The 18555-nt window shown below is 55.3% G+C and overlaps 2 protein-coding genes across 4 annotated transcripts; one reads left to right on the forward strand and one right to left on the reverse strand.

Annotated features, from left to right (window-relative positions):
* Positions 1-1204: 1204 nt before the first annotated feature.
* On the reverse strand, positions 1205-8469 carry CDIP1 (cell death inducing p53 target 1). The gene is made up of 5 exons (XM_042438236.1): positions 8374-8469; positions 4436-4534; positions 3523-3657; positions 1870-2137; positions 1205-1460 (listed from the first exon to the last, which is right to left on the reverse strand). The coding sequence occupies exons 2-5, from the start codon at positions 4518-4520 to the stop codon at positions 1349-1351; spliced, it is 600 nt and encodes a 199-aa protein (XP_042294170.1). The 5' UTR covers positions 4521-4534; positions 8374-8469; the 3' UTR covers positions 1205-1348.
* On the forward strand, positions 7047-18093 carry C8H16orf96 (chromosome 8 C16orf96 homolog). Of its 3 annotated transcripts, XM_042438221.1 has the most exons (18): positions 7047-7220; positions 7377-7512; positions 10147-10471; positions 11160-11264; positions 11599-11679; positions 12156-12242; positions 12655-12796; positions 13024-13103; positions 13390-13500; positions 13674-13748; positions 14400-14564; positions 14713-14831; positions 15084-15146; positions 15606-15692; positions 16158-16317; positions 16926-17025; positions 17215-17295; positions 17811-18093. In XM_042438221.1, the coding sequence occupies exons 3-18, from the start codon at positions 10202-10204 to the stop codon at positions 17969-17971; spliced, it is 1887 nt and encodes a 628-aa protein (XP_042294155.1). In that variant the 5' UTR covers positions 7047-7220; positions 7377-7512; positions 10147-10201; the 3' UTR covers positions 17972-18093. The 3 variants fall into 3 exon arrangements, with proteins under 3 accessions (XP_042294155.1, XP_042294154.1, XP_042294153.1); XM_042438220.1 differs by having other exon boundaries at positions 7047-7512; XM_042438219.1 differs by lacking the exons at positions 7047-7220; positions 7377-7512 and having other exon boundaries at positions 9866-10471.
* Positions 18094-18555: the final 462 nt, after the last annotated feature.

An 18555-nucleotide genomic window follows, 5' to 3' on the forward strand; every position in this document is an offset into this window, starting at 1 on the left:
TGGAAGAGCGCCAACCAGTTACTTCTCTTGTGAGCAGTAACAGCACCAAGCCTTCCTGTCTGGCTCAATAGACTTCACAGATGCCTCAGTAGTGCTGGGGACCGAGGGCTTTTTGCGCTTCTCCATCTTCGTCCATCCACAGCTGTCTCCGAGATGGACAGGGAGCCAGAGAGATGCTTTTGTGGCTGTGGGAAGAGGCCACCATGCCAGAGGCACAAGCCAGGAAGGGATGCTCGTGCCAGACCAAGACAAAGCCATGCTCTGGAGTGAAGACCCTTGGCCGCAGTCTCTCCCCCAGGCCAGGCTACCCTGCTGCTCGCCATCAGTGCAAGACTGGCTTTTCTAGAGGCGTCAGTGCAAAATGGACGGAAGGGGAGGAAGGTGTGCACAGGTCAGTCACAGTTAGAACTTTACGAAGAAAAACAAAAGGCAAAACAGAACTCAGAAACCTTTCTGCTTGCATCTATTTACATGCTGGGGTTGGGAATGCAGAGGGGAGAGAGGTCTGATTGCGAAGATGCTAAAGTTTTGGCTCCTAGACTCCCTTGTACCTATGAGCAACAAACATGAATGGGACAGAGGCAAGGCATGGGGCTGCTCCACTGCAGATGGAGAGACAGAGGGAACAGCAAGGTGAGGAGCATAGGCTGCAAAGCACAAGAGAAGGGAAGTTGAAAGATGGGGGTGGCTTCCACCCCACCTGCAGGCAAGAGGGGCTCTGGTTGGGCGGCCAGGACCCAGGTACACATCTGCCCCACAGAGACCAAGGCCCCTCGTCTCCTGCCTGCTGTCCACAAGGCATGTCACATGCGTCCTGAGAAACAGTGGTATCAGACGCTTGACATGGTATAAAATGTCAGCCCAGAACATGGACAGAACCAAAGGATTTAAGAACAAAAGCAAACCCCCTGACCCCCAAAGTTCCCTTTTCATGTAGAGTGAGAAGCCTGGAGCTTTGTGGCCACTTGGGCAATGCCAGAAGAGGCTCAGGCAGCCAACTAGGCAGGGATGGAAGAGGGCACGCTGGCCTCCTCCCCTCGAAAGCCCTGGCAAGGCAGGCAAAAGTGGACACAGCCTTCCTCAGGTGCTGTGCTCCTGGCAGGAGCCAAGCAGGCACCTAGGACAGAGGTCTTTCTGAGGAAAGTGACACTAAGAAGCAACAGCCCTAGAGGTCTGCCATGATCCTCTGGCTTGCCCTGCCCCACTGCTGCCTCTCGGAGCCCCCCATTCATGGCGCCTGAGACCCCTTTGAGACTCTCTGTTATGAAGGGAGAAGGATGGACACAAGCACGGAGGAACTGGGCATGTGGGAAGGGAAGGGGGTCTCCTGGCCTGGGTGGCGCTGCTGCTAGCACATGCGCTTGTAGGTGTAGATGTAGGCCTTGCAGTTGGGGCAGGTGTGGGTCACGTCCTTGAACTCATCGATCAGGCAAGGGATCAAGCAGCAGCCAAGGTCACACCTGGCAGGAGGAAGAGGAGAAGATAGATGCCCACCGTGAGGACAGGAGAGCCATCCACTGCAGCCTTCTGGCCTCCTCCCCACACTGAACCACCCTCTCGGACCTCTATTCATCCTGCAAGGCAAATCCCAAATGGGAAATGGCTAAAGGAGCCACTGGCAGGCTGCCATTCTGCAGCTTCAGTTCTGGAAGCCCACTTGCCCCACACCCAAAGCCAGGCTGCCTGGAGCCTCCAGCAGCCTTTTTATAGAGGGTGCCATTTCAGCCCAGCAAGCGGACCAGGAGACCCAGCAGTCGGGGCCCAAGACACATGGGCCAGCTCAGTCCAGGCTCCCGGCCACAGAGAAGAAAGCAAAAGCAGGCACACCGCCTACCCTCTATCTCACCCATCGCCTGCCCTGGCACCTACCCCACAAAGCAGCAGAAGAAGCCGAGCAGGAAGTTCATGAGGCCGACCTCGTGGCTGATCTTGGTGGTGATGGCCTGCTGGCAGTGGGGACAGACGGTGGGCACAGGGGCCGCCTGGAAGATCTCCCCTTGCAGGACGGTCACGGTGGTTGCCGCCCCCGAGGGCACCAGGACTGTGGCTGTCTGGCCTCCCATGGGGGCATAGGCGGCAGCTGGGCCGGGGTAGTAGCCCATGGCGGGGTGGGGTCCGGGAGGAACATAGTAGCCTCCTAGGAGAGAGACAAAGTAGAAAGAAATATGACAGGTGGTTGGATGTAACCTCTCTCTTCTTGACCAGCTGGTACACAAGGCACCAACCCTCCACTCGCTGCCAGCAGGAGGGCTGTACCTTTGGCAAGCCCCCTTCTTTAGGAGCTTATCCAAACCTCCAAAGGAAGAATGGGCTACTCAGCCTTCCCCAAATCCCTGTGTAGCCATGGGGTTTCAGGTCAAGCCAGAGCAACAGTCCTGACCAACAGGATGGACGGAGCACTTCCCAGCGTTGTTTTGTCAAAAATCCATTTGCCAGTTGTTCCAGAAATCAATCTGGAAGCCTCAGGCGCACACAAGTCCTGCTGCTGTTGCCATTGTATGCACAGCATCCTCTGACTGGAGGCCTGCTGCAGACACATGTTCACATGCACCCTGCTAGTGGCATTGCAAAGGGGGCCTTCTGTGCCCAGGGCATCTCCACAGAAATCTGCCTCTTGCCCTCCTGGTTATCTTTCAGGAACCATGTGGCAATCTAGGCAGTATGGCCTCTCAAGAGCAATCTGTGGGAGCTGGAGGGGGCAATTTGGGCAACAGACTGAAGTGCATGGATTGGTCTGAGCAGCTGCATGACTTGACTGGTTAGCAGTCAGTTTGTTTTTACCCATCCTGAAATTTATTATTGCTTTTTAAAGTGTAAATTGGGGGATGCAGCAGGCTCTGCACTACTCTTTCCTGAACACAATGGTATTGGTGGAGGGGGCAACACACGCCACCCTACAGTCATGCGGCCAAACATCTGCTATAATTTCCATCTAAAGCAAGGTGTGTGGTCAGCATGCACCGTGTTTTAAGGAGGAATTACGCCTTTTTAAGAGATCTCACTGACTGGCTCCCAGCCTCAGTGGCTCAAGTTGAGAAGGACCTTGCCTGGATTTTCAAAGTCTCTCACCCAAACCAGTCCGGCCCCACGTTTCGAAAGTGGGGCAAGCGCCTTCTCCTAGGCTCACTTGCTCACAGGTGTGTGTGCACCTGTGCATTGCAAACCAAAGACCATAGCTGCCTCTCATTTCTTGATGGCTGACCCAGGTTCTGCCACCTGCTCCAGGTTCAGAGGAGGAATCTTGCCCCTTCTCTCAGGGATCCAGATGGGGATCTGCAGCTCAGGCAGCCTGTTTGGGGAGTGAAAGGCGCCCCATTGGGAAGAGAGAGGCTCCTCTCTTTTTTCTCATCCAATTTTGGATTAATGGCCTAAATATGGTGTGTTTTCATTACATTTCAGCTCTTTCATGAGACGCTTTAATATGGGATTCTGGGAGTTGTATCCCTCTTCAAAATAACTTTTCCAAGCTGTGGATGCAAACACAAAGGTTCCCCCATCCCCACCCTCTGCCCCCCCACTCACCTGGGGGTGGCATGTAGGGCATCGTGCCCTCAGCAGACATGGGTGGGGGGATGAAGCCCGGCTGTGGGGGGAGCGGCTCATACGGCGGGGGTCCGACATCCAAAGGCGGCTGCACCACAGCAGGGGAGACCCTGCCTACAAAGGAGAAGAAGAGAAGCTACCAGTAAAAAGGGGCAGGAAAAGCAGCCAGGAGAGGTACCGGCTGATGCCCACCTGGCAGAGACCAGGGACAGATACCCTCTGGACACAACGCTTGCCTGTAAAACCTCTTAGGCAAACAGTTGTGCCTTCCCAGATGTTGCACAGATGTGGTCCCCCATGCAGCCAATGCTTCCACTAGGGCACACGCATGGCCATCCATCCCCCATAACACACACTTTGATGAGAGGAGGCTCATGGACTGTGGTCTGATGGGTCAGTGCCAGGCCTTGGTGCCCAGTGTGCAACCACTGCCGTAATGGTGGCATCCAGTATCACAATAATAATGATATAAGGCCTTTGTGGATGAAGGATTTTATCCGGCTTTCACAAATTCATGAGCTGAACTTGTTTCAATCTGTTAGACTGCTTAATATATTTCTCAGCTGAAAATTCTTTATTACTGCTTTATATTTTCACTTGTTTAAGGTGACGTTATTGTAGACTGTCCTGAGACCCTTGGATACAGGGATGGCAACAGAGATTTTCATTCAAAATTGAACATGTTCTTTGTCCATTCTGGCACAGGACTGTGGGGTGAGGTTGGGGCATAAGGATGTGGGTCTGGGTGCAAACCCCGGAGATAGGCAACTCCATGCTGGGCTGCCCTGGGGACAAGCCTCCTACCGGTACCCTTCCTCCCCCTCTGGCATATGGGAGAGCCCACTCAGGAGGTCATCTGGGCCTTCTCCCCCAAGCCGGTCCAGCGCCTCACCTGCGGGGAAAGGGGAGCCGTCCTTCTCTTCTATGAGTGGGGCTGATGGGCCCCCTGGGTAGGGGGGAGGGGGGTCGCTGGACATCCTTCACGGCAGGCCTGGAATAGAGGAGGACAGGGGCAAAATTATAGTGGTGGCAGGATAGTCCAGAGCCCCAAGGAATGGGGATGCCCAGCAGCCAGGTGGGTCTTGTATACTGTACTCAGGGGACTAAAAGACCCATGATCCACCCTGGAGGCAGTGGGAGGCAAAGCAGGCAGGAAGGAGGTGTCCAAGAGCAATTCCTGCCTCCTGATTGATTCTCTCTCACCCCCCCTCCTGGATAGACCCCCCCCTTTCCAAATCCAAGTCTGCCCCAGAGAGCTTATCTGAAGAGGAGAAGGGCAGCTGCCCAGTTGGGCACAGTCCCTTGCTGGAAGGCCCTGTCAATGCCCCCAGGCAGAGATGACCCCAAGCAGTGAGCAGTACCAGCTGAGGCAAGGAGGAAACCCATATTCTCCTGGCACTTGGACAGACTGGCCTTTCCTTCCCCTCCTCCCCTGGCCATATCTGGGCAGTGAGAAAGCTGGCAGCCATCCTGGAGCATGGGAAGGCCAGGTTGCTGGAAACTGTGCCAGACGCTGCCGCCTCTGTGTCCCCCTTCCAATGGCAGCCCCCCTCCCACAGCCCCCATCCATGGGGGTCCCCCCCCCCCCCCCCATATATCCTTGGGGCACACAGGAAGGCCTGAGGCGGGCAGAGTTTCCAAGCCCAAAGCGCCAGAGGGGAACAGGTGGGGTTGACCATGGAAGACCACACATCCTTGTGCCTCCCACCTGCTCCCCACTTGCCTCTTGGCCCCCAGCCGGCTGGCCGGTCAGCCAGGGTCGCAGAGAGCGGTCTGGGGCTCCTTCACCACAGAGCAGCTCCTTCCCCCACGTGATGCTTGCCTTGCCACGTGATGTGCTCAGGAGAAAACACATACACACACACAAGCTGGCATGGTGGGAAGGCACCACAGGCAAGGGCAGGCACAGCACTGGAGAGAGAGCTAAGAGTGCCCACAGTCCAATGCACTGTGCAGATCAGCTTCCTTGCAGTCTCCCTCCAGGGATGGTGGGAGGGGGTCAGGGGCCTGCTGCTGTTGCCAGGAATGCAGAGAGGCTGCCCATCCATCCATGCATCTTTAAGCTTCTTGACCTAAAGAGAAGCAGGCGGGCACACCGCATGCACAATCCCGATAGCCAGTGGGACTACGGAGCTTGGCTCCTGAAACAAAGGCACCTTGTTCACACACGCACACACATGGATGGACACACACTTTCTCTCTGCTTGCAAAGAGGCAGGCCCCTCGGGGTTCTCCCAGCAGCTGCCAAGAGCCCTGGCGACCGGCCCAAGCAAGCGGAGCCCAGCTCTCCCGCATTGCATGAAAGAAGGGAAGAAGAAGAGGCTGGACTGGCACCAGTCCATGCTGGGTCTTCCAGAGAGCATAGGTCATAAATGGGCCAAGGCGGAACAAGCCACTTGCTACAGCCCAGCTCCTGGGCATCCAGGGTTGAGAGAGACGGCATGGCTTCTCTTGAGAGTTTTCTCCAATGCCAGGAGGGGAGATGGGGTGGTCATTTCCAGAGCAGGACGCTAAACATTGGGCTTATGAAAGAGCGGGAGTGCGAGACTGCCCTGCATCTTAAAACAGTTTCCTGGGAAAGCAGAGTTTTCCCTCAGCTACAGCCAAGTTCCTGAGTGACATAAAATGGTCCTCAAGAGGAAAGGTCTGAAGAATGTCCCGTTTCTTTCCCAGAAGTAAGGCTCTGCATTCTGATGGCTTTGGGGCCAGTGGTCAGTGCCTGTGTGGCCTGCCTGGGAAGACAGGCCCCCTCAGAGGGAGCATCCCTGTCACAGGGGCCCACCTTGAGCCAGCCGGGCAGCCGCTCTTGGTGGGCATCTCAGCCACCGAGCTTGCCCCGTTCAATGCACCAAAAGCCTCCTAGCCATGCACCCACAGCACTCTCTCCCACACGCTGGCATCATCATCACCACGGAATGAGAATCTGCACAACACAGAGACGCCAGGCACTAGCTTGGCAATTGGAACAAGCTGCAGGCACAAGTTGGAAGAACTGCCAAAGAGCAAGAAAGACCGAACGCTGCCACGGCCGGCCTGCCACCTGGGTTTCCCAGACCATGGACTCTGCTTTGGAGGGTGCCCCCCACCCCAATGGGAATTCTGGGCCCCACAACCTTTGCTGCAAACGGAGCTTCCACACAAGTCATGTCTAAGGAAGGAGCCCTCAGCCAGGCTCCTGAAACCTCCAGAGCTTTCACAGAGAGAAACTCGATCCAGAAATGGATTCTCCAGTGCCTGCATTTCAGAAACCTTAGAGGCTCATGTTTGGGGAGGAAGCAGCGCCTTCATTGCGCCCCACATTCCTCTCGATGGAGGCGGCGATGGCGGTGGAACGACCTGGGCAGGGACCCATTCAACAGCCCTGGCTCCTGTTTGCACGCTTCATGAACATGACTACAAGGCATTGCAAAGACATGCAGAAGCCCCTGAAGGATTAGACAAGATCCTCAAGCATAAATATATATATATATATCACTGAATACTAAAGTCAGGGCTGACCATGCTTTTGTATTTCCCATTTCTACATAGGAAGGAAACAGACCATTGGAAATGTGGGGCTGGAGGAGAGTTGTATGGCTACCTGGAAAGAGAAATACAGTAGCAAGCTGAAATCTCCCTGGAAGAGGAGACAAGGCTGATGAGAAGAAGCAAAAGGAAAGCGGAAAGCCCTGTTCCAGGTGAATGAGGTCCCCCAAGGAAGGAGGCCTTGGTCCTGCTTTGGCAAGACCTGAGCAGGAGAGTCGAAGCAGGAACAGCAGCCAGCCAACCAAGGCTGGTTTCTTCCCAGAGGATGGAAGGACTAAAAGGAGGCTGTCTGCTTTGGATCTCTCAAGGGATGAGTCCCTAGGAAAGACCCCACTCTGGCTTGGTGAGGAGGAAGAGAGGAGGGCACCATTCCAGGCAGATGGACCCCTCCAAGGAAGCCCTGACTTTGCAAGACCTGAGCGGCTGAGGAGCCTCCTCCCAGAGGTAAGTGGAAAGGGACTTGAAGCCAGCCATTTTACAGGCCAGGTGTCTCAGAATCCCATTTTGGGAGCAAGGCGGGAAGGGGATTGTGTAGAATTGGTCTTATATCTACGTATTAAGTATTTTAATGTGTTATTTCTGTGTTCTTGTAACCTGCCTCGATCCGCAGGGATAGGCGGGATATAAATAAAAAAGTGTTGTTGTTGTTGTTGTTATTAACAACAACAACAGCAATAAAATCATTGTTTCCCTTCCCTAGCCCCAGCTGCTCCTCCAGAAGCCGGGCTGCAGGTGGATGAGCAAAGGAGGCTCCCCGGCACCCAGCTCCTTCCTCTCTGGCCCACAGAAGGGGCCCCCACTCTTTGGGAGACCCCTCCCAAACTCTCATGGCAGCCTCCCAGCTTTGGGGCTGCCTTGCCCCCCAGAATGCCTGCTTCACGGAGGAGGGAGGCCCAAGGGCCCCGGGTCCTGAGTTCCAGCCCCATGGGTCCCTCCCATCGAGGCAGCAAGGGGTGTGGAGCTGGGAGGCTCCGCTCCGGGTTTCAGACCGAACTGGGCGAAGGGGCCTCTGAGCCAAGACTACGGAGGGGAAGCCCACCTTCAGGACCTTGGAGAGCTCCGCGGAGGCGGTTGGAGGGAGGCTCTTCCCGGGCCTCAGCCCCCCAACAGCCGAGGGCGAGGGGGGCGGACGAGGGGAGCTGCAGTCCGGCCCTCTCAAGCCCTGCGAAGGCCCCTGGCCAGGCGGGGATGATGGGAGCTGCGATCCAAGGCAGCCTCTGGCCTGGGATCCGGACCCACTCCCACCCTCAGCCCCCCCAGTGACCACAAAGCCCAGCATGCACCGCGCGAGGGGCTCCCTCTCACCTGGCGAAAGGGAACGACCTTCCTCCGGCCAAGGCTCGATGTCCGGCTCTGCGGCTCGCGGGGGGGCGTGGCTAGGGGAGGGGCGTGGCCAGGGAGGCGGGGAGGGGGCATGGCTGCGCGCGCAACCGCCCTGTTTGGGGGGGGGTCTCCTGGGAAACACTGCAGCCGTTCCTGGGGTTTGCCTCGTTTACAGTTCGGACTAAAACCCGGATAGGAGTCCCACGCACAAACACTTGTCGGGGAGAAAGAGCAGACGCTGCAGGAATAACCCAGTTTGACGCCACTCTTTCTTAGGCTGCATCCACACTGAAGAAATAACCCAGTTTAGGCACCGCTTTAACTGCCCTGGCTCAAGGCTATGGAATTCTGGGGGTTGGAGTTTGTTGTGGGAGCGGAGCAGAGCTCTGGACCCCACAACATACTCCAACTCCCAGAATTCCATAGCATGGCAGGGGGTTGGAATGGATGGTCCTTGTGGTCTCTTCCAACTCTACGATTCTATGATTCCCAGAATTCCATAGCCTTGAGCCAGGATGCTGAAAGGCGGTGTCAAATAGGGTAATTTCTCCTGTGTGGATACACCCCTAGTAGCACAACAAACTACCCTTCCCAGGATTCCCCAGCATTGAACTTGGGCAGTTAAAGTGGGACCAAACCGGATTACTGTACTTCTGCAATGTAGATACTTAGTTGCGTTGGAGAGCATCCTCCTTCAGCTCCTTAGTATCTTGGTGGTGCCTCCAAGTCCTTCCTGACTTATGGCGACCCTAAGGCCAAGCTGTCCTGGGGCTTCCTTGGCCAGATTTGTTCTTTGGAGGAGTTTTGCAGCCATGGCCTTCCCCTGAGGCTGAGAGAGTGTGACCCAATGGGCTTCAGGGGGCCCCATTCTCTAGCAAGGCCCAGCCTGACCATATGGACCACGAAAGGAAACCCCCCTATGTTTGGCCACCCATCTGAATGACTGTGACCTTTGCTCTCCTCCTCTCTGCCTTGGCCTCTGTGGATGATGGGTTTTCCAGCAGCAGGACCCTTGGGCCAGCAATGGGAGCCATGCCTTGGTCAGGTCAAGAGGGGCAGGACTAGGGCAACCCTTCCAAGGCTGCATCTGCACTGGAGACATAACCCAGTTTGGCAGTTGGAGTTTGTTCTGGGCCTGGAGCGGAGCAGGCCCAAAGGGGATGCTGGGATCTTGTGGGATTGCAAAGGAGAGCCATGTCTTTATGGCTCCCCCTTTTACTTGTCTCTCTGTAAGTAGCCCACTGACCATCACCTCCCCATCCTTGCTTGGCTTGGGCTTGCAGGCCACTGTGGCCACTTTGGCCCCTGCCCAAGGCCCACAAGTGACTCACTGGCCCCATTTGCTCCCTGCCGGCGTCCTCCTCCTCCTCCTCCTCCTCCACCTTCTAGATCTCCCCGGGTTCCAGGATCTCCTAGCAACCCTGGGAAACTTTCCACTCCGCCGGGCAGAACTTCCCTGGGCAGAACTCTGAGCCGTAAAAGCCCCTGGAGCAAAGAGGGGCCTGGGCAGCATCAGCCTCAGCGGCTTCTGAACCAGGAGCTTACTGTCTTGTGTTGTGATTGCTAAGGCAACTGGCCCTCGCCTCCTCTGCCTCTGGAAACCCTGCAGCCCAGATTGCCTTGAGGCCACTGAACCCCCCCCCCCAAAGAAGCCATGGCCCACAGCTTCACCTTCTCTGAGCTGGTCAACCTGGCCATCGGGACCCCCGAACTGGGCCACGTCAACTTCAACGCCCTCCACTTGTTCCTCCACAGCATCCTGGACTATCTCCAGTTGAATGACGTGAAGAGAGAAATCACGGACGACGAGATGGACTTCATCAAGCCGGCTTCGGCCTTGCTGACCTCTGCTACACCATCCGCAGAAACCATCCAGGTGGCCAAGAAGTCCAGCTCCATCTTCCACCAGATGCATGAGAGGATCCTGGCCATCGAGAAGCAGCTGGCTTTCCTGAATGGCACCCCGGACACTGACCAGCTGCTGGCCAGGACCCAAGGGGCCTCCCGGCCAGCCCAGGACATGTGGCAGATGATGCAGCTGAAGAAGAAGATGGAGGTCAACGAGGAAGGGATGACCAAGGTAAGGCGGGCGCCTTTCTGCAAACCAACATCCTTCTTTCCTTCTGCCTCCCTCCTTCTGTTCCTCTGCCGCTTTTCTGATATCTGCTAAGCCATGGCCCCCCTAACCCCATGGCCCCCTCTGTTATGGCCTCCTTACATTATAGAAGGGTCTGGTAAGGCTGCAAGTCTTGAAAAGTAGATCAGAAGTGACTTCAGAATATCAAAAAGGCAAGGAAAACAATGGCAAAGTCCCAGGATTCATGCATGAAAGCTGGTCCTGCATGGTTTCTCCACCTCTCTCTTGGCCTTTGGAGATCTGCTCAGTCTTTTTTAAAGGTGTCTATTCCTCAGCTAGAACCTCAGCTTCTCATTTGTGGAAGGAAACAAAAGTGCGTCCACCACGCAGGTCAACAGCTGAAATCTCAATGTTTTGTCTGGATAGAAATGGTTGGTCTGTCCAGGATAGGAAGGGGTCCCATCATTGTGGAAATACTCTGTGTTGTGTCTGTGTCTCTGTGTGTGGTGTGTGTCTGTTGTGGGGAGTATTTACTCACAGACACACACCCAACTCTTCTAAGTGGTTTTTTCTGCTCCAAGCACCAGGCCATCTTGGGCCAGCCCTGCTACACCTCCTCCTTCTTGTTCCTTTGGCTCCCAATTCCCCCTCCCCTCACCAGGTTTGTCCTTACCTTCTCCCCCATCTCTAGGCCATGAACACCTTGCAGGATCTGCTGAGCAATATCTGTTCCCTGCGTGTGGCCAACAACAACGTGGAGGAGGAGCTGGGGCAGCTGAAGAACAACTTTACCAAAGTGAGTAATAAGTACTACAAGCATCGAGCCTGAGGAGGAGAGAGATGAGGAACACTTGGGGTGCAGAAGATGCCCTCTGCCTCCCACCCTCCCTTGACATTGTGCAAATCAAGATATGCAAGGGCCCCAGGTCAGTGGGGCAGGGAATTCTCCTCTGGCTTTAGACTGAACTTCAAAAGCACTGTCCAGGTTGCTGGGGGGTCAGCTTCAGGGCCTTGGAAAGGCCTTTAGGCAAAAACCCTGGAGTAGACCCACTGCTCCCAAAGATGTGGGAGCCAACAGCAGGTGGGGGAAGACACTTTGCACATGCTCAGAGCCTGTTGTTCATTGTTAGCTCGGCATTGATGAAATTAAAGAGCGACTCCAACAATTGGACCAGAAGACTGGCTTGTTGGATGGGATACAAGAGGGACTGGTGAGTGGACCCCCTCTCCCCCCCCCCCCCTTTAGTTGGCAAATAGGGTTCTTAGAGTCCACCCCTGGCCCTTCCTCCCCACCTGCCTGGTTTGGTCTCCCAGCCAGGGTCACACACCTCCCAATTTCCAAACCCAGCATTCTCCCTCCAAATAACTGTCAGCCCTCTTTACTCTCCTGCAGTCTGCATTACTGCTCCCCATTGACCCTGCCCCATATTCCAAGTTCTATACAGAACATATCCAGGTTCTGTACAGAACAGGCTTCTTGAGGGGCAGAAGCTCTTGATGGGAAGGAATCCATTTTGAGTTTAGGTTGGGTGGTGAGTCTTTTCAGTGTGTGTGGGGGGATACTTTGTGGGCACTACAGTGGTCATGCTGGTTAGAGGGATTTTGGGACTTGTAGTCCAAAAAAGGAAACTTTTGCCAAGCTTTGGGGCTCTTTCGTGGACGTGCTCCACTTCTCTCTTCCTCTCAGGATGAAGGGAAGGGGAAGGGCACAGTGGAGCCAGACACTTTGGACCTGGTCCGATGGAGCTCCCTCTGTGAGATGTTGACCGGAAAGGTGAGGGGCAAAAAGGATGGGGAGGGGGAGGAGATTCTGCTCCAGTCAAGGGCTGGGGTCAGATCCAGGGGACGGGTGGCCATTATGGGGGGACCCTGGGAATGAGGTGCTGAAGACCCTGCCAAAGAAACAGGGATGGGGGGTTGACTTGGTGCTCAGGGGTCCTTCACTTGGAGGGGTCCATGGAGATAGCCAGTGTGAGTATCTTTGGGGGGGGGGGGCTATCTCTGTGTACGTGTGAGACACACACACACACACACACACTTACCGGCTGGAGATTCTGGGAGATGCAATCCAAAACAGAACCATCTCCCAAGTGCACATGACTTCTTGAAGGGGGAAGATGCTTCCTCTCCAATGAGTGAATGTGTGATATTGAGAGAGGGAGTCTCTGTGTGTGATTGTGTTGCAGGGCTTTTTGGAGAAAGCGGACCGAGAAAAAGCATCCAGGGAGGTTCTGGCTGTGCTGACCCAGTTGCCGGAGAAGCACGAGGCGCTCATGGCCCAAATGGCTCAGTTGGAGGCCCAGATGAAGCAGCAGATGGGGCTTGGAGGTGAGGAGACCACCCCCAACTGGGCTGCTAACCCAGAGAGAAGACCCCCCCCCCCAAGAATGAACAGCTTTTGACCAAAAGTGTAGGCTCATGGTCCAGTCACAGACAGAGCAAGGGGGTAAGGGAGAAAAATGCCTTTTTTGCATGCTCAGGAGCACCTTTTGCTTCTGTCACTGCAGAGAGCACCAGCTCAGGTCCAGGCAGACATGACTTTCCTTCTTTCTTAGTGTTCCCAGCCATTTCGGAGATGCCTGAACTGAAGTTGCTGATGGAGCAGATGGAGAGGATGCAGCGTCAGGAGGAGCAGGTGATTTGAGGAGTGGGCAGGGGGTATGCCAGAAGGGCATCTTTCCACCCCATGGCAGCCCATCCACCCAATGGTGGGCACCATCCCCATGAGAGCAGGGCAGGAGCCGGAGCAAACAGGGCACATGCAAAAACCAGAGGCATCCGAAACCCACCCCTTGTCCCCATGCCTGTACCACAAATTGGAATAGTAATGCTTAATACATTAAAATGGTGACCCTAAGGCAACCTATCACATAATTTTCTTGGCAAGGTTTGTTCAGAGAGGGTTCCTTTGCTTTCCCCAGAAAAAGGAGTCTCTGCAAGCCATGATGGACCAAGTGCAGCAGCTAAAGGAACAATGCGAGAAACAGCAAAGGGGGATAGACAGGCTGACCAAGAGCACCTCCGACATGGAGGTAAGTCTGCTTCTGGGGGACATGAAGAGAAAGAGGAAGCAGGTGGTGGGACCTTTTCCTTTTTCTGGCCATTGGAGCTGTTCTCCTTTCCAGTGGGTCTCTCTTTCCTGGGTTCTCCAAAGTCTGCTCACCCACCAAGAGCCCCAAATTCCTGAAACCGAATCCCTTTCCAGGCCATGCGCATGATGCTGGAACAGCTGAACGTCACCAAAGCAGACAAAACTGTGATCCAGGAGGAGATGAGTGTGGTAAGTGGGTCCCTCTGGGTCTGGAAGGGGCCGGGTGTGTATTGAGTGGGGGGGTCTCTCCTACAACTGACCTTCCCAAGAGCTCTGTTGGGGCTGAACACTGGCAGCCATTTCTGCAACAAGACCAGCTTTACTGGGTAAGTGATTCAGTAGGTGGTACCCTGTTGCCAGTGGGCTCCAGCATCCTCTCACTGCCAGGGCTGTAAGTGGGCCCCCAAACATTTGATCATCCTTGGCAGGTGATGTGGGATTTGGGCAGAGAGAAAATGTGTCTAATGTAACTTTTACAGAGCTTGTTGTGGTTGTTAGAACTGTTTGTGGAGGACACCATATGTGGGAGTTATCATCCCCAAAGCAGCACATCCAAACTCTATAGTCCTCCACTATCCTTGTGTGTCATTAAGAGCCCCATCATTTGCCTACCTGAAACGTAGTTATTAAATGTGCAGTAGCCATTTGGGAGAGAAAAGGGAGTTCCATTCAAGGTCCATCCTCTCCTGGACCTTAGGGAGGTCCAGCTCCCAGTGTCCACTCCACTCTCAGGCAGCCTAGAAGGGGGTCCTTCCCAGGTCCCGCAGGTTGCCCCAGTCCCACCACAGACCCTCTTTCTGCTGGGAAGTGAGCGACCGGGTGCTTCATGGTCTCCCCCAGAAAGCTGACAAGAGTGCTCTGGAGGCAAAAGTCAACCATGGGGAGCTGCAGTCGGCCACCACCCAGCTGAGTGAGATGATGCAGGACCTCCTGCAGAAGATGTCCCTCCAGGACAAGGATTGGCAGAAGGCCCTGGAGAAGCTCTTCACTGACATGGACTGCAAGGTAACCATCTCTCCACACAGCTGTGCTCCATCCCTGTGGGCTCCATCCATGCTGGGAACCTGCAGGACTGTGAAGCACATGCCTTTCTCCTCCTCTCTCTTTGGGGTCAAATAATCTACTCAGACCTTTCCTTTGCACCCCCCTCCAGTTGGACCGGATGGCCCTGGACCCTCTGAGCCAGCAGCTGGAGGAGGTATGGAAGTTCATCAAGAAATACCTGAGTGAGGGTCCCCGCTTTGACGCAGACAGCGCTGCTGGTTTCAAGAAGTGAGTGTGGCAAGGGAAGTGGGGGGGAATCAGCCATACACTGAGAGAGCAGAGATGGTGGCTGGGGGATTCTGGGGTGTTGTATTCCTAAAGAAAAAGGAGCACCCTTTCCCAAATTGGAGGCAGGGGAGGCCCCTCTGGGAGAGATGCTCTGCAGAAGGGAAGGGAGAGAGATGCATCTAGCCTCCTTTGCAGCCAGGTGGGCACAGTCTGCATCCCTGGGGCAGCCTGGTCTGTTCGGTTGTTTTGCAGGCAGCTCTTTGAGAGAGTGAAGTGCATCTCCTGCGACCGGCCAGTGACCATGGCGACTGGGCCGTGAGTATTAAGAGAGTTGCACACCCTCCAGCACTTCATCTCAGATGAAAAGCAGGACACATGTGACCTAGCACCACACACACACAAAATTATGAATGAAGAGGAACAGAGAAGCCAGGCAAGGCTTCAGCTGTTTGCTTTTGCCTGAGCAGATGCAAAGGGCAAGATTCTGGCCTCTTCTCTCCTCCTCCATTGTTGAGTCAATTGAGTAGGAACAATTTTTGTACTTTGGACTCAGTTTGCAGCAATGGAAGTCAGAAAGGGGGAATGTGGGAGGAGGAGAGAGAAACCGGGACATTGCAAAAGCAGCTGGAAAAGTGGATTAATGGGAATCGTCCTTGCTAGCTTGGGCCAGCTGGAGGGTATGTTGTGGTGGGTGGGTGGGGGGCTGTTGCAGGAGGGTCTGGGAGGGGGCCAGGGGCCTGGCTTCTCTGGCTCAGCCCCTTTTCTTCTTTGCAGGCACATGATCACCGTCCGGAAAGTTCCCCTGAGGCCTCGTCCTGCCAGCGCCAACGGCTACGAGTACCTTGCACGGCAGCAGAGGAAGTGAGGAAGCTGCCATGGGGCAGTCCTAGTTTGGCAGGAGGGGGAGAAGAAAGCGGGCAGCGGGAGGTTTGGAGTGGGAGAGCTTCTTCCAGAGCAGGAGCAGCAAATCTTAGAAGCCTAGAACTGGGGCTATCCAGTCCAATCCCCTGCGCAGTTTGCGCAGTGCAAGAACTCCAGCTGGAGCTTCCCCAGCAAGGAGCTGTCCAGCAAACATGGCAGCCAAATTAGCTACATGGAGTCCACGTATGGCTGGAGATGGCAGAAGTTGTCACCATCCCTGATCACCTAAAGCAGTGGCTCTCCTAGGTGTTTTGGACTTCAACTTGACCAACAGTCAGGAATTCTGGTAGCTGAAATCCAAAACACCTAGAGGACCAAAGTTTGGAAATCATTGACCTAAAGGCTTTGGCCTTGTGCACATTGGCTTTGCTAACTTGCACTTGGCTTCCTTCCTTCCTTCTTCAGGGATTTGGAGGGGAACGAAATGACCAGCAACCCACCTCCACAGACCTGCTGGCAATGCCAGGCCCACCACCAGGCCTGCAGCAACAAGCGCCTCTCTCGCTCCCAGGACCTGGGCACAATCTACCCCTACGGAGACCCCATGGCCCTCACCTACGACAACGTGAGTCCCAAGGAGGAGGACATGGAGGACACTGGGGCTGGGCAGGGGATGGGGGGGCTGAATGGCCCTGCTGGGTCCAGCCAAAATCCTGGCAGATGCTTCCAAGCACAGAGGCCATGCAGTACAGTGGTTAAAAGGCTGGAGAGGGACTTGTGAGGACTTGGGATTGTGCCTTCCTGCATGGCAGAACGGGGTTGGACTCTATGGCCACTGGGACGCCTCTTCCAACTCTAGGATTCTGTGATTCCAGGCCCCCATGAAACTTGCATTGGGTTCCCTTGGGTTGTTTCTCCATCCCTCCCTTTTTCTCTCTCAGCCCCACAGGGATGTTGTGAGAGTGAAGTAGGAATAGGTGGAGAGCCATATCTTGCCTGCTCTCTTGCTCTTCAAGAGGTAGATTGCCTCTGTACATGAAGGCCCCATAGATGTAGAGTGACTCAAGAGCTGCGGCCACCAGCCTTGACTTCTCCTGCTCCTTCTGAATGAATGAATGCCCCCTGAGCCAGTTGGGCAGGGCTGGGGGTCTGGGGACAGTGTCCTATTTGGAGCCCTTCCTGCCCCTGACCTAAAGGCTTTGGCCTTGTGCACATTGGCTGTTCTTCTTCCAGACCGAGGTGGACATTCTGGGCGTGAATGGCATTCTCTACAAAGGGCGGCTGAGTTCGCAGGCCGGAGAGCGGGCTCTGGCCCTGCAGAAGGAGTTTACAGGTCAGGCTCAGGAGGGGACAAAGAAACAGGCAATTTGTAATGCAGTCTTATTTAAATGGACTGGAAACTACATCCTGGCCCTTCCCTTCTGCACCCTGGAGGACTTTTTGGCCAAGCCTCTTCCCAAGACTCGGGCCCTTCACCCTGTTCCCAAACCCACCAACGTTCCCTGTCTGCCCCCCACTGCAGCCGTGAAGCCTCCCCGGCCCCGTTCCCGGATGGAGAGAGCCCGCTCGGCCTTTGCAGATGTCAGCACCTCGCCCTACGCATGTGAGTTTGTGCGCACATTCCTAACCTCTCTGCCCAGCTGAACTGAAAGAGCAAGGGTCCCATTGGCACAGGAGGGGCTGCAAGAGACCCCTTAGCTGCTTTTTGGACCCTGAGGCGTGCCACACACTTGGCAGTCCCACAGCCAGAGTAGGGTTCATCACAGAGGTGTGTGTTACCCGCCGCCACCTCCTGCCCTGGGAATCCCCGAAATGTCCGGCATCATTGGGTGGGGAGCGCCAAGGGATTTGTAGTTTCCCCAGAGACTTTTCTTGCACTCATTAACTCAGGCGTTCTGGAAAAGAGAGGAAGGGGACAGGGTCTTTTCCTCCCCAGTAGCTCACAGCCTTTCCCAACTTGTCTTCTCGTCTTCACTTCTGCCAGTTTGACCATATTCTGAGGTTGCTCAGCCACATATCTTGTCATTTTAGCTGGGAAGTATTGGAAGGTACAAAACTGGGTTGCTGCTGCAAGAGTTTGAACGGTTGGGATGGTTTCTCCTCTCTTTGTCTTAACAGCATCCATGCGGCGGATCGGTTCATCGCCAAACGGGAGCAACCGACGCGGAGGGGAACAGCCGCAGCTGACCGTAGAGTCGGTGGATGGCATAGTGGCCTCCATGTCCACCAGCTTCAGCCAGTCCCATGTCCAGAGCGGTGGCGGGGTGGCCGGCATGTGAACCGGGGCCCCTTTCTGGAGGGGCTTCTGTCTTGCCTCTGCCCCATGCTCCCCCACCCTTCTTGTACACTTTGGGCAACAGACACACGCCTGGCTGGATACCCCTCCCCAAGTCCCAGTCTTCCCCAGCAAGGCAACTGGGAAAGGCTTCCTTGGTCTTTCTTGGCTGCCCCACTCCCTGGGGGTGCCCCCAGTGCCCTGCCCTTTGCTGGCAAAGGGGGTGACATTTCCTAGGGCTGGAGAATGGGGTTAACAGGGAGTTGGCGGTTGCATGGCCAGGAGGGGGAGAGCAGGGGCCCAGGTCAACAGTCTCTCTTTCCCATCCCAAGACTATAGCTTCCCCACCCCAAAAGGCCCCCCTGCAGGGATAAACCCGGGAAGGACTGGTGGGATGAAGAAACGAATCCATAAAGGCGAGATGTATTTTCCTTCCAGACTGTCTGTGGTCCTTTTTTGGAAAGGGTCCCCGGCTGCAGCTCCCATCATCCCCAAGCAACGTCCCCCTCCAGGGACTGAGGGTGGACCCAGGCCTTCTGTTGCTGAGGATGGGAGCAAGGAGGACGGGGCCTTCTTGGCTCTGGCTCC

The sequence above is a fragment of the Sceloporus undulatus genome, chromosome 8 (genome assembly GCF_019175285.1).
Source record: "Sceloporus undulatus isolate JIND9_A2432 ecotype Alabama chromosome 8, SceUnd_v1.1, whole genome shotgun sequence".
Lineage (NCBI taxonomy): Eukaryota > Metazoa > Chordata > Lepidosauria > Squamata > Phrynosomatidae > Sceloporus > Sceloporus undulatus.

Bases quoted from the DNA above. Each gene is read 5' to 3' on its own strand.
- CDIP1 (XM_042438236.1), bottom strand. From the start codon at position 4,520: ATGTCCAGCGACCCCCCTCCCCCCTACCCAGGGGGCCCATCAGCCCCA. The intron at 2,138-3,522 runs GTGAGTGGGGGG...TCTCTCTCCTAG, and splicing joins GCCCTACATGCCACCCCCAG to GAGGCTACTATGTTCCTCCC. The intron at 1,461-1,869 runs GTAGGTGCCAGG...TCCTCCTGCCAG, and splicing joins TTCTTCTGCTGCTTTGTGGG to GTGTGACCTTGGCTGCTGCT.
- C8H16orf96 (XM_042438219.1), top strand. From the start codon at position 10,046: ATGGCCCACAGCTTCACCTTCTCTGAGCTGGTCAACCTGGCCATCGGG. The intron at 11,680-12,155 runs GTGAGTGGACCC...TCTTCCTCTCAG, and splicing joins ATGGGATACAAGAGGGACTG to GATGAAGGGAAGGGGAAGGG. The intron at 16,318-16,925 runs GTGAGTCCCAAG...TTCTTCTTCCAG, and splicing joins TGGCCCTCACCTACGACAAC to ACCGAGGTGGACATTCTGGG.